A 26,261-nucleotide genomic window follows, 5' to 3' on the forward strand; every position below is an offset into this window, starting at 1 on the left:
GTTTCAAATCTATTCTATTTGATTGAATAATAAAGGAACAAAATTCTCTCCATAGACATTTAATGCAATTTTATACCCTCGATCAATTTCTTTAAAGATACAACATTCATCCTTCTCTGTTGTATGTTTCGGCGCCCGTCTGGCCATGCATGTATGTGAGGCCCATCCCTTCGGAACTGTTGGACCACCCTGTATATAGAAACAGCAAGCACACATACACATTCGACGTGCCTGTACTCTCGGCCTGCTGGCATCCGCCTCTTGTTCCCACAACTGCTAGTGACTAAAGCAAATAATAGCAAATCTTTACATCCTATTGATCCTATTGATTGTCCCCTCTAGTTTGGGGGTGAGTTCCTGCTCCAAGCAAAGGAGTTAAGGTATCTCAGGGTCTCGTTCTCGGATGATGGGAAAATGGAGCGTGAGATGGACATGCGGTGTGGTGCGGCATTAGCAGTACTGCGGGTGCTGCGCTAGGATCGTTGTGGTGAAGAAGGAGCTGAGCCAGAAGGCAAGCTCTAGATTTACCAGTCCATCTATGTTTGGACCCTCACCTCACCGAGCTGTGGGTAGTGACTGAAAGAATGAGATTGCAAGCAGATACAGCGGATACAAGCTGCCGAAATGACTTTCCTCCATAGGGTGGCTGGGCTCAGCCTTAGATATAAAGGTGAGGAGTTCAGACATCCACAGGAGGCACGGAGAAGGGCCTCTGCTCCTTTGCGTCGAAAGGAGTCAGTTGAGGTGGCATGGGCATCTGGTTAGGATGCCTCCTGGGTGACTCCACTTGGAATTTTACCAGGCACGACCAACTGGGAGGAGAACCCGGGGCAGACCCAGAACCCAATGGAGGGATTATATATTTCATCTGGCCTGGGAATGCCTCGGAACCCCCCAGGAGGAGCTGGAAAGCATTTGCTGGGGAAAAGGATGTCTGGAATATCCTCCTAAGCCTGCAACCTCTGCAACCCGACCCTGGATAAGCAGAAGAAAATGGATGGACGGATTTACTTCCTCTTGCTTGCCTAATGTACTTACATCGTCACTTGACATGGTCCACAAAAGGGTAACTTTATTCCTTCCTCTGTGCTGCTGAGAATGATGGAGGTAGAGCGGGCGGGGTGCATGGGGTGCAAAGGGAGGAGGGAGGTGTGGCCAACATGTTTGTTTTGTTCAAATCTGGGTTGTCCAATCCAATGTTTCTGTTTGATCTGCAACCACTAGTAGAGTCTGACTCTCCAATCACTGTGACGCAATCAGGGGAATGAACCTACAAGAAGCCAGATAGCTCGACAACTGAGGCAGCTAACACACTTCTCGCCAGCATGCCTTCAATTGTGCACATAATGCCTATTAGAATGATTTCAGCACGTGACTACTTGGAACTGGGCCAGGTATAGATTTTAAAAAAACGTATAAACAACTCTGCATCATCACGTTCTGTAAACTTTTTGTTTAGGTTCACTTGGTTTAGGGGTGCTGTCTTTAGTGTTTTTTGTTTCTACATTAACCAGAGTAGCTAGTGAGGCCCTTATTTTCAAGGTTGGTTTATTTTTAGAGAGTCAGCTCTTGTTGTATCAAGAGTCCTCTTTTGGTTATATTTGTTTCTTTGATTTAGCAGCACTGTGTGACCCTTTCTGTTGTAGTTTTGCCTCACCTTCCCTATTTGTGATCATTTTCTCTGCTTAATAAATAACTTTACTTGAACCAAGACCACCTGGTTCATATGTTGCTTCCCTTTTCCCCTAGCGAGCTGGGTTGTAACACCAATAACCAAGAATGATTTGAGTTTTAAGTTATGTTGCTTAAGTATATGTATTTAAATTATGTAACTTACATTGAGTGATGGGTATACTCATGCCACTTACATTACGTGACATAAGTTATGTCACTTATGTTAACCCAAAATATGATCTATTCCCAAAACTAACCAAGTAATTTTTGTGCATTAATCTACCCATACCGCACCCATTTGACAATGTTACTGACAGTCCAAAAGTCATAATCTTGGAACTGTTTGTCAGCAAGCTTTATTCTAAAAGTCTAACAGACTCTATGTACAGTATTACTGCTATCTTTTTTTTTTGTGATCAAATTTTTATTTTATTTTCCAAACTTTGAAAAAGGCAGTGCATTTTAATAACAAATACAGACATAAGAATGAGAAAACCATAATAGTTAAAAACAAAAAACAAAAAAACAAAAACAAAAACAAATAAAAAAACAAAACAAAAAAAAAATCAACATATAAACCCACGGGACCCCACAGGACTCCATAGGCCTTAAGTGCCGCCCTAAGCTGAAGATAAAAAAAGAAAGATGAGCCTGGCAGGTCATAACAGTCTTTCAGATCCTGAAATGAGCGAAGACCAGTATCATTATAAACATCCCCTAAGGTGTAAATGCCTTTCTTCTCCCACTGAGAAAAAGTAATGGGCCTCAGTCCTATCAGAATTTGGTTGTTATTAAATATCGGGGACTCAAGATGCCATGGACAAAGAATACCACAAGATTTCTGGGAGTTACGCCAAATCTGAATTACGTGTGAGATAATAAATAAATAAATAGTGTCACACAAAGACATAAAAAAATCACGCAGGAGATCAAAAACACAAGATATGATACTCTAGAGTACGCTAGAGAGTCACCATATGAGATGGAATAATCTGGCACTGGAGTGGTGGAGCGACCAGGGTTATATGGCAGGAGGTGATGAGCAGATGACTGTCAAGTCAGCAAGGGTGTCAAACTCATTTTAGTTCAGGGGCCACATACTGTATAGCCCAATTTGATCTCAAGTGGGCCAGACCAGTAAAGTCATAGCATAATAACCTACAAATAACGACAACTTCAAGTTTTTCCTTGTTTTACTGCAAAAAAGTACAAGTGCATTCCGAAAATGTTGTGAAGTCTGTCTCAGGTTCACCAGAGATCTGAAACCGTTGCTCAAACTCCTGAAGCAGTCCTGTAATCTTGTCTTTGTACCGATTCATGTATTAACTCCGGTCGCACGCACATCTTTTAGACAAGAAAAATGAGCAGGGTCACCACAGTTGTGTCTCCCACAAAGTCAGCTTCAATTTGAATGTGCGTATGCTGTCATAATACTGTGTGACAACAACTGTGCGACCTTGCAGCAATTTTGTTCAGATTATTCAAGTGCTCTGTAATATACACCATAAATGCTAGATGCTGCATTCATTCTGGGGATTGAAATTCCCTTTTTCTCCATGAACTGTCCAATTTCCGGCACCTCAGCTTAACCAGCTTACTTCAGTGTGGTATGGCAGTCCACAGGTAATGTCTTTATCACTGAGAAAACTGACAAACTAACGGTGATTCAGATCTCTGGCTCGGATGAATTTAGCAGTTGGGACAACCACTTCCATGTGATCCATTGTTAACGTCTTGTAACACAATGCCTCCTGGTGCAAAATACAGTTAAATGTCCAAAAACCATGTCCTCCATCAGTCTGTACTTTCTCTCTGAATTTTGTCACAACACCTGCTTTTTTCCCGATCATTGATGGTGCACCATCTGTAACCAGGCTGACAGCACGGGCCCAGTCCACTCCGACCCTGTCCAGTGCTCCAACAAGAGTTGAAAATGTTATTTGCTATTGTGGTGTCCATCATAGGCACCAACTCAAGGAACCCCTCAGTGATGGTCAAAGTCTTGTCAACACCACGAATGAATATGGCCAGCTGCGCAACATCTGTAATGTCCGTGCTCTCATCAATTGCAACCAAAAATGCAACAAACGACTCAACTTTGTGCTTCATTTGGCTGTCCAAATCTGCTACGGTGTTTCTCGTCAGGCTAATGTTGGCAAAAGCCTTTCACTTCTCAGGGCACACAACTTCTGCAGCCTTTAGCATGCATGTTTTCACAAACTCCCCCTCACTGTATGGCTTTGATGCTAATGCTATTTCGCTAGCAATAAGGTAGCTAGCTTTCACTGCTGCATCACTGATATCTCGGCTAGGGTTAAAAACAGATTGCTGTTTCTTCAGACCCACCAACAATTCATTTATCTTTTCTCTTCTCAGTTGTCCTTGCAAGCTGTTGTATTTTTCGCCATTATGAGTCTCATAGTGGTGCCGAAAAGGAAACCTATAAAGCACAGGAGGTTAGCACCCTGGTATAACTCGGATACCCGCAAATTGAAGCAAACATCACGGAAATTTGAAAGGAAATGGCGTTCCACCAACTTGGAAGAATCCCGCTTAGCCTGGAAAGATAGCCTTAAAACATATAGGAAGGCCCTCCGCAATGCCAGAGCAAGCTATTACTCGTCATTAATAGAGGAAAACAAAAACAACACCAGGTTTCTTTTCAGCACTGTAGCCAGGCTGACAGAAAGTCACAGCTCTACTGAACCATGTATTCCTACAACGCTCAGTGGTAATGACTTCATGAGCTTCTTCAATGATAAAATTTTAACTATTAGAGACAAAATCCATCATCGCTTGCCCTCAACTGGCACTATTGTATCTTTAAACACAGGAACCTCAGAAACAGTTCTAAATTCTGACTTATATTTAGACTGCTTCTCTCCCATTGACCTCCACCAACTAACTTCGATGGTTTCTTCATCTAGACCAACAACTTGTCTCCTAGACCCCATCCCAACTAGGCTGCTGAAAGAAACTTTACCTTTAATTAGCACATCTTTACTAGAAATGATCAACCTGTCTCTATTAACAGGATACGTACCACAATCCTTTAAACTAGCTGTAATTAGACCGCTCCTTAAAAAGCCTAATCTTGATCCAGAAACTTTAGCCAACTATAGACCTATATCCAACCTCCCTTTCCTCTCCAAGATCCTTGAGAAAGCAGTCGCCAACCAGCTATGTGACTTTCTTCATAAAAATAGTTTATATGAGGATTTTCAATCAGGTTTTAGAGCACATCATAGCACAGAGACGGCACTGGTGAAAGTTACAAATGACCTCCTAATCGCTTCTGACAAAGGACTTGTCTCTGTCCTGGTCTTACTAGATCTTAGTGCTGCATTTGATACCATTGATCATCACATTCTACTACAGAGACTGGAACACTTAATTGGCATTAAAGGACCCGCATTAAACTGGTTTAAGTCCTATTTATCGGATCGATTTCAGTTTGTACATGTTAATGATGAGTCATCCCTGTATACCAAGGTTAGTCATGGTGTTCCTCAAGGCTCCGTGCTTGGACCCATACTATTCACCTTATATATGCTCCCTCTAGGAAATATAATTCGGAAACACTCCATAAACTTTCATTGTTATGCAGATGATACACAGTTATACCTATCAATAAAGCCAAATGAAACTAATCAGCTTACTAAACTCCATGCATGTCTCAAGGACATCAAGACCTGGATGACCTGCAATTTTCTGCTGTTAAACTCAGATAAAACCGAAGTTATAGTACTTGGTCCTAAACACCTTAGAGATGCATTATCTAATGATATAGCGAGTTTGGATGGCACTAACTTGGCCTCCAGCACCACCGTCAGGAATCTGGGAGTTATCTTTGATCAAGATATGTCCTTCAACTCCCACATAAAACAAATTTCAAGGTCTGCATTTTTTCATCTACGTAACATTGCAAAAATCAGGCCCATCCTGTCTCAAAAAGACGCAGAAAAGCTAGTCCATGCATTTGTTACTTCCAGACTGGACTATTGTAATTCTCTATTATCAGGCTGCCCTAACAAGTCTCTAAAGAGTCTCCAGCTGGTCCAGAATGCTGCAGCACGTGTACTGACAGGAACTAAGAAAAGAGATCATATTACTCCTGTACTGGCCTCTCTGCACTGGCTCCCTGTAAAATCAAGAATAGAGTTTAAAATCCTTCTCCTCACTTACAAAGCTGTTAATGGTCAGGCACCATCATATCTCCAGGAGCTCATATTACCCTATCACCCAACTAGAGCATTACGCTCCCAGAACGCAGGATTACTTGTAGTTCCTAAAGTCTCCAAAAGTAGAATGGGAGCCAGAGCCTTCAGTTATCAAGCTCCTCTTCTGTGGAACCATCTTCCTGTTTTGGTCCGGGAGGCGGACACCCTCTCTACCTTTAAGAGTAGACTTAAGACCTTCCTCTTCGATAGAGCTTATAGTTAGGGCTGGTCCAGGACAGGCCCAGGCCTGTCCTGGACCAGCTCTTAGTTATGCTGCTATAGGCCTAGTCCGGGGGACAATGACACACTGAGCTTCTCTCTCCTCCCCTCTCCTCTCCTCTCCATCTGTATACATTATGCCTGTATACATGCCCCATCTCTGCATGTCACTGACTTGCTTCTTCCCCGGAGTCCTTGTGCTTTCTAGTCCTACAGGCTCCCTTGGATCCTGGCCGCGCCCGGGTCGTGGATCGTGGATGCGCCCACTGCTATGGCCCTGCCTGATCGTGGATGCGCCCACTGCTATGGCCCTGCCTGATCGTGGATGCGCCTACTGCTATGGCCCTGCCTGATCGTGGATGCACCTACTGCCATGACCCTGCCTGACACCCACCACTACTGTCGCTAATATTAGTCACATCTCTGTTACATACGTTCCACTACTATTATCGTACTGCATTGCTACATACCATCCTTGCCATTGATCATTACTACTGTTATCACTAGTAATCACATTTCCATGTGCATTTCATCATTATTGCTGTAATACATCTTTGTGTACTTTCACTCCTGTCAACCATCGCTTATAATTGAATACATTGTGATCTCGTTGATCTGCTCTGTACATGCGACATCTATTGCACGTCTGTCCGTCCTGGGAGAGGGATCCCTCCTCTGTGGCTCTCCCTGAGGTTTCTTCCGCATTTTTTCCCTGTTAAAAGGGCCTTTTTTGGGGCAAGTTTTTCCTCACTCGAATCGAGGGTCGAAGGACAGAGGGTGTCGTCTCTGTACAGATTGTAAAGCCCTCTGAGGCAAACTGTGATTTGTGAATTTGGGCTATACAAATAAAATTTGATTTGATTTGATTTGATTTGATTATTATATTCTTTGAGCACTGAAACCTGCTGTGAACACACCAAGCACACAGGTTTCCAATTCATCTCTGTGAATAAATAGGAAGCGACCCATTTTTCTTGGCAAACTCTATACTCTGTGTCCACTTTTCTCCTTTTTGACAAAGACATTTTGGGTAATGGGGGTAGTAGAATAGATTATAATAACGACATGGCAAATTTGCCCTTTAGTGCAGAGCCCGGGAGGTGACATGGATTTTTTTTTTTTCTAAAACATGCAAATTAATATCTTGGGCACGCAAATTACTATCTCAGGTGTGCGAGATACACTAAATTGCACGTTTTAGAAAAAAAAGCCATATCCATGTCACCTCCCGGGCTCTGCACTAATGGGCAATTTGAGAGGCCCTGGGAGACCTCATGGTTACAGGTGGATGTATGGAATGTGTCTGGGACATGGACTTGCATGGAATGTACGAAAAGAGGAGGTGAGATTCTCACACAGACCACATTCTCTTGGCTTTCAGTGGCACGGAACACGTTCACTTCCTTCAATCCTCCGAGCCAGAGGCAGAGTGCATCGGGCGCATTTAAAAAAAAAATACATCATTGTCACCTCCAGGGCTCCGTACTTTAGGCAACCCCCCGCTCCAGCATGAACACTTTGCTTGCTTGACAGTGTTTTGTGCGACCCCAAGTGGAAGAATTTGAAATAGCAGTTACTTTTATTGAAAAATTGCAGTTAATGTCTTCTCTGTAAATTTTTAAACTTTGCAAAGTCATCACACGGGCTGGATTGGACCCTCCAGCGGGCCGGTTCTGGCCCACGTACCGTATGTTTGACACCCCTGTTCAAGTGCATCTCTCTGCTGCAGCAGGAACCAGCAAGCCATGCCCACGAACACACACACTGGAAAGGAGCAGGTGAGGGAAAAGGAGGGGGGAAACAGGAAGGGTAAACACAACAGGGAAATGAAAATAAGAGACAACAAAACTGACACAGCACCGTGACAGTTATCGAGCAAAGTCCCGCCTCAAAGACCCATCAGACAGAGTGCAGATTTTGCAGTGAGAGTCGTCTTTTTCCAGATGATTTCTAAACGCAAAACATAAGACAGATGATAATAAACAATACATTTTGAATGTTAGTAAAAGATTTTATAGTCAGTGGAGACGAGGTTAAAGAAATATAGGCATACAAATATCACACATGCAGGTACAAACAAAATGTGTCAGAATGAATAAAAAAACACTGTGTGATCCTGCAAAAAAAAACACAAGTTTGCAACACTTTGTGACAGCTGGACTCATCCACAGGCTTGAATGAGTCCTATGTAGCACTGTAGATATTAACAGATAGCTAGGACTAGACTCTAGGTTCGGAAGAGCAGTTTTAAGACTAGTACTCAAGAATAGCAAACCACAGACCATGAGGTAAGCTTGAACTGCCGGCGTATTTATATAATTTGCAAAAATGGTAGTAGACAATACATACATAGAGTGGTACCAGGCAACATATATGGACAGAAGAATCTTTTACTCAAATCCCTTAAACAACAAAATAAAACCCAAATCTCGGGAAAATATTATTTCTCCCTATTTTGTCTCTTTGAGATTATCTTAACCCTATTTGAGTTAATAGATCATGTTCCAACTGGGATCCTTTAAGTAGTTATCTTAACTCTAGTTTATCGTTTCTTTGAGTTGACTCAGTTCTAGGTTCTCAGTCTTTCTACCATCTCAGTAGTTAATTTCAACCAATACATTAGTCCTTATAGCAACACAACAGTTTGCATTTCCAATTGGGCACAAAATAGATGAAAACATGAAATAAAACTTAACACAAGATCAAAACAGAATTTTCACAGATCGATATCAATCAATAAACTCAAGTTTCCACAATTCAGTGTATAATCAGTCTTTTGATAGATCCTTTAAACGAAAGAAGTCCAAAAGAATCCACTGCCTGTTGCAGCACTCTACTGAGGGTTTAGTCCTACCGAGATTCAGGTGTTTGAATCAGTGTCTTTATCCCTCCAGTATAGGTTGGCTCACAGACAGACTCTTATCTGCTCGATTTCTCCATTGGGTAGCTCGCCATCTTCTTTTCCACTGCTGGAGGGCGAACACCAAGTGATCATCTCAACTAGACATAAAAACCTGGTCTGTTGTACAGCCATACAACTGGGCAACATACATAAACATGTTTAGTCTTGCATATTTCTTAACAAAAAGGTACACTTGAGCTGAACAAGCACGTAAATAAATTTTAACCAATTCAGTCCGGACCGCAGGGACGTGCACATGATTTTAGAGGGGCAGGGGCTCAAAGTCAGAAAAGGGCACTACAATTTTTTTTTCAGGCCTTAATAACACAATACAGTGCCTGACAAAAGTCTTGTCGCTTATCCAAGTTGTAGGAACAACAAATAATAACTTGACTTGTAGTTGATCAATTGGAATCAGAAATGGCTTATATGAAAGGCAAAGGCCTCTAGATTATGCTTGTTATACCAAAATAAAGTTGTGTATCATTCCTTGAGTTTTATCATTTAATTAGGACAGAAAAGTCAGATTTTGCTTGGACAAAAGTCTTGTTGCATACAAAAATAATGTACAGTAGAAATTGTACTTTATTTTGAATACACAATCATGCTACAATAACATCAGAACATAAAGTCATGGTGCCTTGGGAAAAATAATTAATATTGTGTATGACTCCCATGAGCTTGGAGGACTGCATCCATATGTCTCGGCAATGGCTCAAATAACTTATTGATGAAGTCATCTGGAATGGCAAAGAAAGCAGTCTGGCAGGACTCCCAGAGTTCATCAAGATTTTTTGGTTTCATCTTCCAAGCCTCCTCCTTCATCTTACCCCAGACATGCTCAATAATGTTCATGTCTGGTGACTGAGCTGGCCAATCCTGGAGCACCTTGACCTTCTTTGCTTTCAGGAACTTTGATGTGGAGGCTGAGGTATGAGAAGGAGCACCATCCTGCTGAAGAATTTGCCCTCTCTTGTGGTTTGGAATGTAATGGGCAGCAAGAATTTCTTGATACTTCAGGCTGTTGATGTTGCCATCCACTCTGCAGATCTCTCGCACACCCCCATACTGGATGCAACCCCAAACCATGATTTTTCCTCCACCAAACTCGACTGTTTTCTGGGTGAATCTTGAGTCCATGCGGGTTCCAACATGTCTTCTGCATTATTTGCGGCGATTGGGATGCAGTTCAATGGATGATTCATCAGATAAATCAACCTTCTGCCACTTTTCCACCGTCCATCCTTTCCGCAAGCTGTGGGCCTTGGCAAATGCAACACGATTCTTTTGTTGTCTTCTGTTTAATGCTCGTTTGTGAGCAGTAATTCGGCCATGGAGACCACTGCGTGAGAGAATTCGACAAACTGTTCTTGTAGATACAGGGGTTTCTGGTGACCAGTTCTCATGTAGCTCTGCTGCAGTTGAAAAAGGGCTGGCCCTGGACTGCCGAAGCAACAAACGGTCCTCTCGAGCAGTTGTCTTACGGGGTCTGCCTGACCTGGGCTTGTCATGAACATCACCAGTTTCTTCAAATCTTTTTTTTTATCCTCTCCACTTGACGTTTGGATACATTGAAGATGTCTGCCACCTCAGCAGCAGCCTTGGTCTTCAGGCTCTTGATGATCAGCACTTTGCTCTGTGGTTGAATCTTTGGCATGTTGTCAGAGGTCAGGTTGCACTTTACATGAAGGTCTGGTGTGCTGGGGTTCTTTTATACACACCTGGGAATGTGTTAATTACAGTATTTGTCACAGGTGGAGCTCTAATCCGTGATTGGTTGAATCGTTTAAAGACACGACAAGACTTTTGTCCAAGCAAAATCTGACCTTTCTGTCCTAATTAAATGACAAAACTCAGTGAATGATACGCGACTTTATTTTGGTATAATAAGCATAATCTAGAGGCCTTTGCCTTTCATATAAGCCATTTCTGATTCCAATTGATCAACTACAAGTCGAGTTATTATTTGTTGTTCCTACAACTTGGATAAGCGACAAGACTTTTGTCAGGCACTGTATGTAGATTAATGTAAAATTAATAAAAGTACTTATAGAAAGCTAACTACTTAGCTGTGTATCCTGTGTAGCTGGGAGTGATATGCAATTGCCATTTCTTTTGTGTCAACAAATTATTGTCAACATGCATTTATTCACATTATCATAATACTGAGGTTTGGAAGACATGCAATTCAGCTGCGATTCTAAAAAGCAATAAAACTGGTTTATTAATCATTTATTTCATTATTATTATTATTATTATTTTTTTTTATTAGCCTACAGTAGTAGTAGCAGTAGTAGTTGTAGTTGCATAAATGCAGAAGCATTCGGTTACACCCCGCTTTTCTGAAACCCTGCTGTTCCGAAAATAGACTTCCATTCATCGTAATGGCGTGGTTTCACATTTTTTCTAAAGACCCCGCTATTCCGAAAAGGCTATTGTGGTACCCCTGACCCTAACCCCTAACCCTAACCATATTGGGAAGTAATTGGAAGTTGAAAGTCGGATTCGGAATAGCGGTGTGTCGGAGTGGGGTGTGTCGGGATGGAGGGGTTTCGCAATGGAGGTGTTTCGGAATGTCAGGCTGTTCCCGAAGCATTCATGCAACTACAACTACTACTAGTACTACTACTAGTGCTACTACTACTAAAGCAACCCTACAGTAAGCCAGCATATAAAATGGTACAGCATCATTACTGCTTGGTCACACACGAACGCACGCACACATGCACACACACACACTCATAGCTAACGTAGCCTGAGACCTATATTAGCTAGGCAATAAGCTAGACCAATTTCCCGACTTCCCAAAACCGAGTCATGACTTCCGAACTGGTAGGCTAAGACTAATATGATATTTTTTCCAAGGTTGCACATTAACACAGCTTGCATAACAAAAAGAAAATCATGGGAGGGCAAGTGCAAACTAGAAATACAGGCTACACATCTCAAAATGTGACAAAACCAAGAAATTACTACTGTGACTGCTACTGTGAATGTTAGCAGGAACAGCAATGTTTACAACAGCAAAGTCACAATAAACTCAATATCTGGAAGAAGTTTAAGATTTGTGGCAAGATAAACAGCCTACACAGACAGCAGTCAGGATTAGATTATTCTTAACTCTCATTAACAAGCAGTTAGCTTAACAAGCACAAATGGGCGCTTTTCTGAAATATGACTCATATTTAAACATGTTGAATAAGTGGAGGGTGACTTGTTAGCCCCCACAAGGAAGTTATGTGAATGGATTTATAACTCACAAAGGTTCAAGTCGCTCCACTGTCAGGTCTCATCTATGTGCGTGTTCTCGACGAGGCAGCGGCTTCTCTCTCTCTCGCAGAGCAGCAGCAGACAGAGAAGCGGCTTTAGGCTCAACACATACACACAACACCGTATTACAAGGAAATGCGTACGGTAGATAAACGTGGCGTTTTTATACCGCCGTTTTTTTTTTTACATCCCTATGCACAACACACAAAAAGGGCACTTTTTAATACGAGGCAAAGAGGGCAGGGGCTCAAGCACCCCTTGGGCCCTATGTGTGCACGTGCCTGCTGGACCGCGTAACAACATGGCGGCGGCCATCCTCCTCACTTTACTAGAGAGGCTAAACTTGACCATGTGTCTGCATATAGCTTCTTAACTCGCTCTATACAAATAAAAACCCATAAAATACAAAACATTAAGTCGTTCACACTTACCTTAGCTTAGCTATTGGCATTTCCCATTGCACGTTTAGCTTGAAAACACAAGAGATAATACGCTCATTAACACAGAAAAGATCGGGGGGTCTTTTTTAACTCACCAAATCCTTGTTGGAAAGAAATAAAACACAGCATCCAGCAATGTACACTGAAGGTGAACACAAAATTCTCAAAAATTGGAAAAACCAAGCTTCACATTCCTCAAAAACTCACTTCTTTATACTTATTTTTTCTGTCTCTCCTCACTCGGTTTGCTACTCCTCTGGTGGCTTGCTTGTATTGATCTGCGGCTTTCTCTCTCTATTTTTCCTCTCTCTGCAGTACCTGATTGGCTGTTACCGCTGCATGCGATAAAGGAATAGTACACAAAGTAAAATTGCAGAAATGAACTATAAACTACTTTTTGATTAATGTAAATTGTAAATGAACCTAATTACTAATTTGCTCATTGTATTTAATAGTTATGTAACCTATTTATTGGTTTAAGGCTATATTAACCCTGGTTACACCTACACTTGCCATGGCGATACATCTGTGCACTTTATATCTCCAGGAGTATTTTTTAGAAAACATTCATTGAATTTCAACAAGAATATTTAAACAATTCATGTTGATTCATACAGAACATAAACTTGGACTCATTGGTGAAGTGGTGGACAAGCTCAAGTGTGATCCTGCAAAAACAAACGTACCTCTGAAGAATTATGTACACTTCTACAGTATATACATTTCTTGGAGGAATATGAAATAACTAATTCCTTAACATGCTTTGCAGAATATGGTTATAAAAGCCGTAATCCTCAGGTAAAATATTCGCTTGAATGTTTTTGGCAGTCCTTTTTGCAGACCTAATGTTTTCCTCTCTTTCTCTGTAGGTCAGAGATAAGTGAAGGCAGTGGTTCCAGTGGAGAGATGATGTCCATGCAAAGTAAGTGTTCTGTCACAACAGAAGCCAGCCATCTGTTATATCTGCTCTATACATTGAAAGCACTTATGCACAGCCACTACTGTGTAACTTTTGAGGTTCTTAAGTGCTTACTGCTTTTATTGGAGGTGATCATGATTGCTTGAAATTGTTAACATGAACGACCCATCTAAAGGCTGATTGGTAAGTAAGTAAAGTAAAGTTTGGATGCAGAAATCCCCATGATTCTATCAGTGTAAACCATTTTTCTTTCTTTTACACACATTTGCACAGGAAGTCTTCTGATAGCTTATGTAAAATAGTTTATGTAGATATTTCTATTACACAGTAAAATCGCCAGTGTCAATATAACACTTAAAGAGTTAATTTTAACACTACCTCAGTGAACATATGGTCCCTATCTACAGAGTGTTAAATGTACACTGAACATAGAGTTAAATTTCCAGAGTCAATTTTACTCTGGTAAGAGTTAATGTTTTACACTACACTACACTGATAAGTGTTAATCAAGTTTTACACTATGTAAGAAGTAACACCCATAGTGTTATTCACATTTAACACTAAAGAGTTAAGTGTTACGAAATAACTTTTCCAGTGTTAAACCTACTTTACACTATGTTGATTATGAAATTACTCCAAAGAGTGTTGATTTTAACCAACTCCTACCAGTGTTACATATAATCTACTCTCTCCCAGTGATACGATACAAAACTTAATCTTTGCAGGGGAAAAAAAACACACACAATTGTATCCATACCTTAATACATATTTATTCCAAGTAAACATGAAATATTGGCATTACATGTAAACATAACATGTAAAATCTCAAATCTTATCAGTCTCCATTATAAAAACATATTTTCAGTTGAACGCTGGAGAAAATCTCATGTTAAACTTCATAATACTGTATTGACATTTCTCACAGCCGTGAAAATGTCTTTAAAGTGCATTTATAACGCTACACACTGAATCATTTTAGCAGTGTTCAAACATGAGTAGACTTTGCCATCACCTGGAAACAATCAACCAAGTCAAACCAAAATTTTCCAAATAGGTCACTGAATGAGATATAGTGTATGTGTACAGATGTTTTTCACAACAAATACAGACAAATGGAGGTCTGCAAAACTCTTTACAAAAACCTTCATTGTGACTGGCAAAGATCTTGGCTGTAATCCATCAGTATGGTGACAGAAATGTATCTAAGGTTGAATAACAATAATAACTTTTGCTTTAATAAAACAATCCACCCTCAGGAAACATGGCGAGTCAATGATTTTCAGTGAGAGGGAATACAAAGTCAAAACCAAAAACTCTGGTTAAGGCTGCATCATATGGCAATATGGTACTACAAACAGGGAAACATCTGTTGAACCATATGCCATTTGAACATCCATTGGTTTAAAATAGAGCAACTCTTGAACACTGAACACCTTAGGTGCCTGGGATGGCTTGTACAAAACCTTGAATGCATGGAAATGTTCGTCAAAAGAAATAGTTTCCACACCAGAGCCAATAAGTACAACTTGCTCATCTTTCACTACAATAGTGCTGATCTTACAAAATACTGGTAACTCCTCATTAATCTCAAGACACACTACTAAACCAGGGCGATATTCAGAACCATAATGCTTTACCCATTTCACCAAAAGAACATTGGCACATGTGTCTACATTTAGTTTGGCAGCAATTTCAGGACCTTCTTGCAAATCTGTAATCTGTAACATCTTCCCTGGACCAATAGTTACTCTGCTCAGGCTGAAAGATTCCCAATGCAAGGCCATGTATTTCTGGTGTTTTCTGGCCAACGTCTTTGTGATATTTTTGAAACTTTTGAGTTGAGTTTTGAAAAAGTTATGCTTTGCCTCGTAACGCATACACCACATGTGCAGGAGTGGTCCTATATTTCTTATACATCGAGGATAATGCGTCATGAAATGATGCTTAGGCAAGAGATTTCTAGTAGGAAACAGGCGTTTAAAAAGCTGATGATGGTCAATAATGATGTGCTTCAGAAAGATGGTCATACCAGTTGTTAGGATGGGAGAAAACACAATATTTACTATCTGCAGCAACAACATTAACAGATGCCAATACTCATTGTCTCTCTGCACTAGATCACCAAATATCAACGGCATGTTTCGCAGTAAACACCAGGACTGAATGGCGTTCAGGCCCAAATCATTGCTTCCATCAAGTAACTTGACTGCAGGGGGGCGATTTCTCCTCTCAGTGTACCCATAGTTGAATGACTCTATTCTACTGGCCAGTTCTTTAGCAGTTAAGAAGTTTTCCTGTAAATACTCCAATACGAGTTTCACTTCTAACTGTGCAACACCCTCTAAAATGTCATGCATGATGTCTACGGAAAAATTATCAGCTGTGTTGAAATACTGCAGAGTGTTTAACAAACATGAACGCTTCACACCATATACATGAGGTAGGTGTGGATTTGTTTGTGCAGTATGACAATGTTCGGCAAGCATGTCTTTAGTCCGTAATATCACGTTTTGGTCATCTTCACAGAACACAGTTTGAAATTCACTCTTCTCAATGATACAAAAACGACAGCAATTTCGGGCACTGAACGATTGCACAAACCCAAACAGTCCATGTATACCAAGATTATCGCCGGTAACCTGCACAATACTGCCATGAACTGCATCTTTGAACAAGGGAACTTTGATCCCATCAGTTTCAAGCATTTTCAAGTCATTTATGATTGGCTCAAGGATGGTGTCAAAACCATACGTTTTAATGTCCTGGGCATGAAAAAGTGCACACAAATGTATGTTGATTAAACATGAATTTAACTTTGGTGGAAAATTTCTCAGTGTAAAATATATACCCCCCAATTTATGTATACCCTTTTTGGAGCCTAATGGATTAGCAGTCTCGAACTCATCAAAAAATAACTGAATTTGCAATGCATTCTTTTTTTGAGAAAAAAGAGGATGTCTCTTCACATACAACCCATCATTTATGTCAAAATACACACCGTCCTTGGGAGTGTGGCTTGACATAAACATGTCACTGAGGTTTGGATTTCTGAGAATAGATTGTAATGTTTCTAGAATTGGAACATAGGCAAATTTGTCAGTTACAACTACTTGATCATAAGTTCCGGTGCTTCTGTTTCTTCTATTTTCAAATCTGACACCAAGTACTTTTTCAACAGGCTCAACAGTTTTCCATTTTTGTTCAAAATATGCATTACGTTTTGATTCAGTGTTCAATGCAGTAAGAGGGTTTTCAAGTGTTTTAAAAGTTTGTTCAATTTTAGCTTTCACATCTGTATCCTGAGAAGATAAACATTTCAAAGCTGCATCTTTAGTTTGACTCTGTACCTCCATTATGACTTCTTCCATGGATGATACAAAATTGTTTAAAGTGGACTGGCCTACACCAGCAACTTGAAGCTGCGCAATAGCAGATGCACACATATCACGAGTACTGATGTTGGGTGCTGGCAGGACATTTGAGCTACTGGCCGCTCCTTCAAAATGTTGTGACCGAGTATCATCTGCAGCATCATAACTGTCTACAATGTTATCAGTTTCAGTTTCAGCTTCACTCTCAATGTTCTCAGCATGTTTAGAGTTTAAATGTTTCCTGAAACCTGAAAAGGTACTAAGAACATGACAACATCCTCTCTGTGCACATTTAAGGCGAAGTGATTTACCTGGACATAAACCATGAGTCAACCGCAGATGCCTCACAAGATCATTGGTTCCCACAAAATGAGAGTGGCAAACAAAACAAATCAGGCCCATGATATCGATTGAGACTGAGTAAGATGGTAAAATCACTCAAAATACAGATACAAGAGTTTTTAGTGAAAAGTGACAAATATGTTGCCCACCCATCTATTACCTAGTGCAGCAGCCTGGCCCGAACCTCAGCAACACGTGGGCTCTCCTGGACTTGACCAACATCTATGTTGTAAATGGTTGTCTGTATGAAGGTGTACATGTTGTGGAGCATCTGGTTATACATGGTACCAAATACAAAGTGTGTTTTAAAGAGTTCGTCAAAAGCTCCTAGGGTACTGGTTGACTTGCACGGTATGACCTGCTTGTCCAGAATAATGAAGAACTCATGGATGGTGCTCCTCTTCATCCCAACAGCAAGAAGATACGGTTGAGTGGTGCATTTGATTGCATCAACATGTTCTTGAAGACTGGTTCCACTCTGAGGATAAAGAAGAAGTCAAAATTAAAAGTTGAAAATCACAGATTAAAAACAGTCCCATTCTCTTATTGCCATCTGTAAAGATAATCTTCATAAGCAATAACACAAACCTTCTTGAACACGACAAGATGTTTCTCAGCTTGAGCTGCAGACACCTTGCCTGGTCTTCTCCGGCCTTGGGCTGAAGGAGGTATCAGGTGGAGGAGGAGGATAATGGATGCAAGATCGCTGTCCCAGCCTGTATTTAGAAATAACAGCAAAATGTACTGTGTTATAATTTAAAAACACCATTATTTTTGAATTACAGCTGTAACAAAAAAGATGAGGGAATAAAACAGGAAAAGAAATCAACCCCCTAACCCCCCCCCCCCCCAAAAAAAATAATAATAAAATAAAATAAAATAAAACACACACTACCAAGGGCAACAGTGTCATCAATTTCCTCTTCATCCGGTGTAGCTTCAGCACAATGGATAAGCTCTTCAAGGTCACTTGTAGAAGGGAGAACCTTACACTGATCAATCACCTTTTGCTTGAATGTTGTTGGCCACCTAGATAGAGAAAAAAAGTTATTTATGATCAAGAAATTCAAACACCCATAGATAGTGAGAAACAGAGAAGATCACTGTTAATTTACTAGAATAATAAAAACTGAGTGCCACAAATATCAAGGAACCATATTTCCATTGGCATATTAACATGGCAATGCCAAATCCCAGAATTTCCCCACTGTAAGGTAAGTGTAGATGTGACACAGAATGAAAACAATGGCCATTTGGAAGACCTCCTCATAAACCCTCAGCTGAAACCACTCTGTTGTGACTAACCTTTCCATAAATCTTGCAGCTACACCTTCTCCAAACTGCAGGATGAAGTCTTGCTCAATCTGCAACAGAAAAATGAAATACCAAAAGCTTTTTTAATTGGGACTGACTGGAAAAATATTACGTTCTATATTTAGTAGTTGAGCAGATACAGAATGTATGTATACACCTAAATGTATGGATGTGCAAACAGTTTGAAAGTATATTTATTCAATTCAAGAGATTGAGAGAGAAATGTTGCTGTTAACAGTAATTCACACTGAAAGGACAATTGGATGTTTTAATGCAAAAAAATTAAATTACCAGGCCTTTGACATCTTTGAAGCGGGGAAATTCAGTCAGGACATCTGAGGATTTCTCTTCATCGAGGACCATACTGCGACGATGTTGAAACGTCATTTTCATCTTCTGCTTGATAGTAGCCTCGTCAGTACAGTATCTCATTAAGGCCATGGCCTCCTTGCATTGCTCTTCATTTAAGGTCATCTCAGGACTAAAGGAAGCCGCTCTTCTGGCTAATGGCCCTCCACTCAGCTGACGTGATGATCCTCTGCTCTCTGATGAAGCACTTCTTCTTTGTACAGTTTTAAGCCGCCATGCCAGATAGCCACTGCCACTTTCACCATCATAGAAATGTTCCTTCGAAAATACAAAAAGTTTATTAGTTCCAACAGCAGCAAGATAGTTGAAATTAAGAAGTTATATTTATTAATGTAAAACTGGATAATTGGTGTGGAAATATAAATGCAACATTTTCATTTTTAAAATTAGTTCTCTAAACTATTTTATTAGCACATGCACACAATAATTTGCGCTCAGTCTGCAAACCCTTTAAAATGCTTACATATCCATTTTTAGAGTAGGGATCCATCAAGTACGGGAAGAGCTCAACTATGCCTCGAGCGTACATCTCTCTCACATTCCGTGGCGGGGCCGTCCTGACAAGAGTAAACTCAATACTGTTAAATGACATACTTCCAATGATTTCAAACAAAGCCAATAACAAGAACAACATAATAAATGTTTTCAGCACAAACACAGAAAAAAAGTTCTCACAGAGACAACCAAATTACCCATGTGCTTCTGTCATATCAGCCACAAGTATGTTGACCATTTGTCGGCGTGAGGAGTCGGTCAGACTTTTAGTGCGGTGGTACTCCTTGATGATACGGTCACCCCCAGGTCTCCTTGTTAGCGCCAATTCAACCACCTGTGAAGTGGACAAGCTTTTCACAACTGACAATACATACACTTAAAAATCTAACAAAACATGGTAACTCCCAGAGTAAAGAATTGCAAAAAAGATTTCCTACACCAACTTACACGTTTGGCCTCTTCATCTGCCCTCTGTCGCTTTCTGGATGGACTTTCACTCTCCTCCAGTATGATTGTGTCATCTGAGGTGCAGGACATGATTTCGAGGATGACTGTGTCATCACTGCTACAAGCAGACAGTGCACTGGAATTTGCATCATGGGAACTGCTGGACAAAGTTTCCTTGAAATCTGTAGTTCAGGAGAAAGAGACAGGACAGAATAATACCAATTTGTTTTATTTTGTAACAATAAAAAAGTTTAGTTCATCATTACATTCCATGGATTATAGTGAGCAACTATACCGTCATCAAACTTGATGGTTAGTATGCCAGTGCTGGGCTGCTGCGCTATGTCAGTGAAGACCTCTGCGTCCACCTCAGTTCCTGTTTCATCAAAAACCTTGACACCTTCATTGACTGGCGGAACTGAGAACTTCAAGAAAGCTATGACCAAAAGAACAAAACAAGATTTCAATCAATACAAAATGCTGAAGGCCATTCTCCAAAAACACATTGATGCATTAGTAGCATGGTCTGAGGTGCAAACATGCACTGATGCAAGCATCTTTCAATGGTGTACAACTTGACAACTTACCACCAACCACAAAACTCAGATCTTAAAGCAGAAGTAAGTGATATATTTGTGTTAATATAAGTCTTAAATAGTTATATCTTCCGACAGCAATCACTTACATAGAGTGTTTGGTCTGAAACACGGGTCTCTCAGTCACTCTGCTCTGCTCTGAGCCGAGGAGAAAACATTTATCGTATCCTACAGTTTTTATCCAATGAGGAGAGAGAACGGCATGCAGGGCTGTGTGTGCAGCCAAGGAACGCCGTGAATGTGGTGACGTAGCGACGAGGACTGTTATGGTGCGTTCAAGGAAACTCGTATTTTTCCGACCGTGAAGTGGTACCAGTTCGATCTGGTACAAGTTCACCAGTCGGAAGTTACGAGTGGCCGTTATAGTGACTTTCACCGGTAAAACAGGTCGGAAAAACACGAGTGGGTTGCCTGGAACGCTACAAAGTCGTAAGTCGTGACTTGAAGCTGTAATTTACGATTTCAAAAGCCTGCCTGGAACGCAGCATTAGCGAAAACGACCGGACCACTTACTTCTGCTTTAATTGCTGACCCCTTAACATGCCCATAGGGTAGCTTGCCAAAAGGTTAAGACAACGATTATTTTCAATTAAAAAAAACAACAACAACAAAAAAAAAAAACAATGAACACACCAACATGCTTAGTTCCTTTTAGTTTTACCAACGGTGTGCAACTGACAGTGTCATACTGGGTACATCTTACCAGAATTTAAGAATTCCTCAAAGCTTGGCTCTTTTATCTTGACATATTTCTGTGTATTGTAGATTCTGGTTTTGATCAACATGATGGTATCTGCAAAGACAGCAAACTGAAATCTACATTATGATACACAACACCAGTACAAGCTGACAACCTGAAAATTGCCTATTTCAGCTTTAAAAATCACAAACACAATTCAATTTTATATCAAGTACATCAACTTATTACTTACCACCAGTGCACCACAGTACATTCTGAAAGAAAAAAGAAATGAAAATATATTAAGTAGGCTAAACCTGATATTATCAGAGCAAATTAAAACCCCTGAAAGATGGATAACAAAGCCTACTGTTTTAAAATAGTTTTCCCCCAGAAAACGTGTCACTCATCTACTGTTTGGACCAGAGTGAAAACACGTGTCTGAACACGAACCGAGTGCTGCGCACCGTGCGAAAGTAGCTTAAACCAGCCTTGTAGCGCTGCTGCTCTGGCTAACAGCTAACGGCTAACAGCTAACAGCTAACAGCAGCTTACTGAGCCTCTTGGTGCCGCGGCTCGGTTCACGTTAACGAGGATCGAATCGGTGCATTCCTCTCAGTCTGCCGGTGAAACAGCGGGTCCAATGAGCATGTCCGCATGTCCGTGACATGTCCCTGTATGCTCAACCAAATTGTGACGTGACGCTAAAGCGATTTGCTCGGCTCAAATATAAATAATAAATACGACTGCGTCGACGAATTTTTGTCGTCATTTTACTGAAACAAATGTGCAAGTATGACACTTAACACACCACAACAGCCCGTCCTCGCTGACATTAAGGTTACCTCGTGTCGTTTTTGTTCAGTTTGGTGTTGCGTGGTCAGCCATGTGGCTGGTACATTTAAGCTAACCACCGACCCGATATCACGTTAGCCATTTGAAATGCGGTATTTGAAGACACGTAGTACCAACATTGACTAATGTGGTAAATGACTACGTCCCTTTATTCTTATACAAAAAAACATAACAACGGCAATAGTTTATCTAGAAAAACTTACCACAGTATCGATGCGACGAAGATGGCGATGCCAGAGTCCACCTGGAGTCCACGTCCTCAGTTTGACCGGGGAAGTTGATGGGCGGAGCTTTTCAGAGTATTTTTTTTTTTTAACACTGGGTGTTGATTTAACTCTGAGAGAGTCAATGACACTGACAGAGTAAAACCACTGTCAACTCCGATTATTTTCACCAACACTGGACGTTTTTTTGTTCAATTTTACTCTGTCCATTGTTGGAATAACTCCGTAAGAATTAAAATACTTTGACACTGCATTTTTTACACTGGCAAATTTACTGTGTAACAGGCATATCTGGTATTTTACTGCTCTGTCCTTGTGAGTTCCTTTTTTGGGTGAAAAATGTAGAATGAAAGATGGAAATTTATTTATTGCTATTGGCAATGTTTCCATTGTATATCTCCATACAAAAGTGAAAAGAAGGTGATAAAAACATTACTGTGTTCATAAATTTGGTTCAGTATCATTTCAGAATCAGAATCAGAATTCCTTTATTTGTCCCGCAAATGGGGAAATTTCTTAGTCACAGCAGCCAAAGGACAGTGTCACACTTAAACAATAATAAAAAGTAAAAAATAAACAATATAATAAGAGATAAGAAATAGAATTTAGCTTGTATATACATAGTATCTACAATATGAACTTGGTATTTACAATATGACAAAGTATTTATAATATGAACAGTGTAAGTATAAACAGTTTGGTATTATTATTTACAAACAATAAATAATAAATATGGATATTAAAAATTGTCCAATTTGTGCAAACCAGAAAGTGTCTGGATATGTGCAGAGTTTTGTATTGCACAGTGCATGTGAGGTCTACTGGGAGCAGTGCTGGTTGTAGAGTCTAACAGCAGCAGGAAGGAAGGACCTGCGATACCTCTCTTTCACACACTTGGGGTGTATCAGTCTGTCGCTGACCAGTGCAGTGATAGTGACCTGCAGGGGGTGGGACTCCTTCACCAGCAGCGATGACAGCTTATCCATCATCCTGCTGTCTCCCACCACCTGCACTGGGTCAAGAGGGCATCCCAGGATGGAGCTGGCCTTCTTGATAAGTTTATCAAGTCTCTTCCTATCTGCTGCCGAGATGCTGCTGCTCCAGGTTGTCAGGAGTGCCCCCTGCACTCCAAAGGACCTGAGCTTCCTCAGCAGATGGAGTCTGCTCTGACCTTTCTTGTATGTTGCTGCAGTGTGATGAGACCAGTCCAGTTTATTGTTCAGGTGAACTCCCAGGTACTTGTAAGATGTCACTATCTCAATGTCCGTTCCCAGGATGTTCACCTGAGTGCAGGGTTGTTTGCGCCTGCGGAAATCCACCACCAGCTCTTTGGTCTTCCCGGCGTTGAGCTGGAGGTGGTTCCGCTGGCACCAGTCCACAAAGTCCTGAATAAGTTCTCTGTAGGCTGCGTCGTCCCCGTCCCTGATGAGGCCGACGATAGCAGAGTCGTCAGAGAACTTTTGTAGATGGCTGTGGGGTGTTTGGTGGGAGAAATCAGCAGTGTACAGAGTGAACAGGAAAGGGGCCAGGACTGTTCCCTGTGGGGCCCCTGTACTGCAGACGACCGTGTCCGACACACAGTCCCGAGTCCTCACATACTGTGGCCGGTTGGTTAGGTAGTCGAGGATCCAGGTCGTGAGGTGTTGGTCCACCCCCGTGAGCTCCAGCTTGTCCCCCAAAAGTGCAGGCTGTATGGTGCTGAAAGCACTGGAGAAATCAAAGAACATGATCCTCACAGTGCTTCCAGGCTTTTCCAGGTGAGACAGTGATCTGTCCAGGAGGAAGATGATGGCGTCATCCACTCCGATGCCAGGCTGGTAGGCAAACTGGAGTGGGTCCATAAAAGGACCCACCAGAGGGCGGAGATGGACAAGGACCAGCCGCTCCAGGGTCTTCATCAGGTGTGAAGTGAGAGCAACTAGTCTGTAGCTGTTGAAGTCCTTTGGGTGAGGGATCTTTGGTACTGGTACCACGCAGGAGGTTTTCCAGAGCAGTGGCACTTTTCCCAGCTTCAGGCTCATGTTGAAGATGTACTCCACAATCCTGCACAGCTGGTCTGCACAGGATTTGAGGAGCCTGTAGCTGATCCCGTCTGGACCCGTGGCCTTCTTCACCTTCATCTTCCTCAGTTCATTCCTCACCTGGATAGTGGAGAGGGACAGATTGGAGCAGGGGGGCTGAGTGTCGGGTGGGGGAGGTGGGTGAATGTCAGGGGGGGCAGTGGGGGGAGTCTGCAACATGAAAGCAGTGGGAAGGGAGGTAGAGGTGAGAATGGGGCAGGAAACGGGGGGGGGTGGAAGAGGTGCTGGGGGGCAGCAGAGTTGACTGGGCCGGGGAGGGGTGGGTGTCTGGTCAAACCTATTGAAGAATAGGTTCAGGTCGTTCACCCACGTCTGATCCCCGGCAGCCTGGGAGTCTGGTTTCCTCTGCCCTGAGATGGTTTTAAGGCTTTTCCAGACTCCACTGATGTTACTCTGCTGCAGCTGGACCTCCATCTTCCTCCTGTAGCTGTTCTTCCCCTCTCTGATCTTCTTCCTCAGCTCCTTCTGCACAGCCTTCAGCTCTTCCTTGTTTCCTGACCTAAAGGCCCTCTTTTTCTCCTTGAGGAGAGCCTTTATGTCACGATTAATCCAGGGTTTGCTATTTGAAAAACACCGTACAGTCCTGGTGGGTTTTCAACACAGAAGTTTATGTAGTCCGTTATGCATCCTGTTAAACTGTCGATGTCCTCCCCATGAGAAACACACAGTTCTTCCCACACAGTAGAGTCAAAGCAGTCCTTCAGAGCCTCTTCAGACTCCTCAGTCCATGCTTTAACTGTGCGGGTCTCCACTGGTTGCCTGTTTACGAGGGGCATGTACACAGGCAGGAGATGAACCAGGTTGTGGTCAGATCTTCCCAGGGGAGGGAGGGGGGATGAGTTGTATGCCTCCTTGCTGTTGGCATAAAATAAGTCCAGTGTTTTATTGTCTCTGGTGTGGCAGGTGACATACTGAGTGAATGTGGGCAGGGTGGAGGACAGAGAGGCATGATTGAAATCCCCAGAGATGAGGAAGAGGGCCTGTGGGTGCTGTGTCTGCAGTGAGCTTGTGACTGAGTGGAGAAGGTCACAAGCTGCATCAGCGTTAGCAGAGGGGGGGATATACACAGCGATCATGATCACCTGTGTAAACTCCCTCGGGAGGTAGTACGGCCTCATGCTAACCACTAAAAGTTCAATGTCCTTACTGCAGACCTGTTCTTTAACAGTGATGTGCCCAGCGTTACACCATCTGTCATTAACAAACACAGCCAGCCCTCCTCCTTTCCTCTTACCGCTCTCTGCCGTCCTGTCTGCCCGCCGCATTTGAAATCCGTCCAGGTTAGCGTCCGTGTCCGGGGTCAGTGCCGTTAGCCACGCCTCAGTGAACACCATGATGCTGCTCTCATGGTAGTCCCTCTGGTGCCGGGTCAGTGCCGTTAGCTCGTCCATCTTGTTGGGGAGAGATCTTACATTACCCGGGAGGACGGGTCTGTAGCGTCTCCTCCTGCTACGGCGAGCAGCTCCGGCACGGCACCCGCGTCTCCTCCTCTTCAGCTCGCGCGGGACATCGGGCGAGCTGAGGGCCAACAGCTACTGAGGGCCAACAGCTGATCTCTACTCTAAACAACAGGTCCACGTACAGGCTCCCCGGACATGGCGGAAAACAGTGAAAAAAGCAGGATTAAGACCAGAGCGATAAAAACAACTCTGGTCTCCATACTGCCCGGAGAAAGAGCTCCAAAAAGAAGTAAATAAAAAAGTTAAAAAGTACTAAAAGTTAAATAAAAAGGAGAAAAAGCTTAAAAGGTGAGCGAGAGCTGCTGTAACAGGCTGCCACTCACGCGGCGCCATCTTGGCGTAAAGACCAATTTCACAACTGCCCTCATGCGCAGCACGACAGCT

The 26,261-nt window shown here is 42.0% G+C and overlaps 2 protein-coding genes across 4 annotated transcripts in view; one reads left to right on the forward strand and one right to left on the reverse strand.

Annotated features, from left to right (window-relative positions):
• LOC311267680 (junction plakoglobin-like) overlaps positions 1-26,261 on the forward strand; it is a 341,412-nt gene that overhangs the window by 176,956 nt on the left and 138,195 nt on the right. For both annotated transcript variants that reach the window (XM_084370873.1, XM_084370872.1), the window contains exon 2: positions 13,595-13,647. In XM_084370873.1, coding sequence (XP_084226999.1) covers positions 13,632-13,647 — 16 coding nt within the window. In that variant the 5' untranslated portion in view covers positions 13,595-13,631. The remainder of the gene's footprint in view (positions 1-13,594; positions 13,648-26,261) is intronic.
• LOC311268576 (uncharacterized protein) lies at positions 14,335-22,835 on the reverse strand. Of its 2 annotated transcripts, XM_084372270.1 has the most exons (12): positions 22,316-22,835; positions 21,511-21,532; positions 21,282-21,371; positions 20,278-20,418; positions 19,983-20,164; positions 19,733-19,869; positions 19,504-19,597; positions 18,963-19,298; positions 18,663-18,721; positions 18,253-18,386; positions 17,946-18,073; positions 14,335-17,835 (listed from the first exon to the last, which is right to left on the reverse strand). In XM_084372270.1, the coding sequence occupies exons 3-12, from the start codon at positions 21,361-21,363 to the stop codon at positions 17,518-17,520; spliced, it is 1,611 nt and encodes a 536-aa protein (XP_084228396.1). In that variant the 5' UTR covers positions 21,364-21,371; positions 21,511-21,532; positions 22,316-22,835; the 3' UTR covers positions 14,335-17,517. The 2 variants fall into 2 exon arrangements, with proteins under 2 accessions (XP_084228396.1, XP_084228397.1); XM_084372271.1 differs by lacking the exon at positions 22,316-22,835 and having other exon boundaries at positions 21,511-21,594.

Source organism: Pagrus pagrus, assembly GCF_965226575.1.
Source record: "Pagrus pagrus genome assembly, chromosome: 13".
Lineage (NCBI taxonomy): Eukaryota > Metazoa > Chordata > Actinopteri > Spariformes > Sparidae > Pagrus > Pagrus pagrus.

Excerpts from the sequence above, each read along its gene's own strand:
- LOC311268576 (XM_084372270.1), bottom strand. The coding sequence starts at position 21,363 with ATGTTGATCAAAACCAGAATCTACAATACACAGAAATATGTCAAGATA. Across the intron at positions 20,419-21,281 it reads TGAGGAATTCTTAAATTCTG|CTTTCTTGAAGTTCTCAGTT; the intron begins GTAAGATGTACC and ends TTTTGGTCATAG. Across the intron at positions 18,722-18,962 it reads TCAAAGATGTCAAAGGCCTG|ATTGAGCAAGACTTCATCCT; the intron begins GTAATTTAATTT and ends TTTCTGTTGCAG.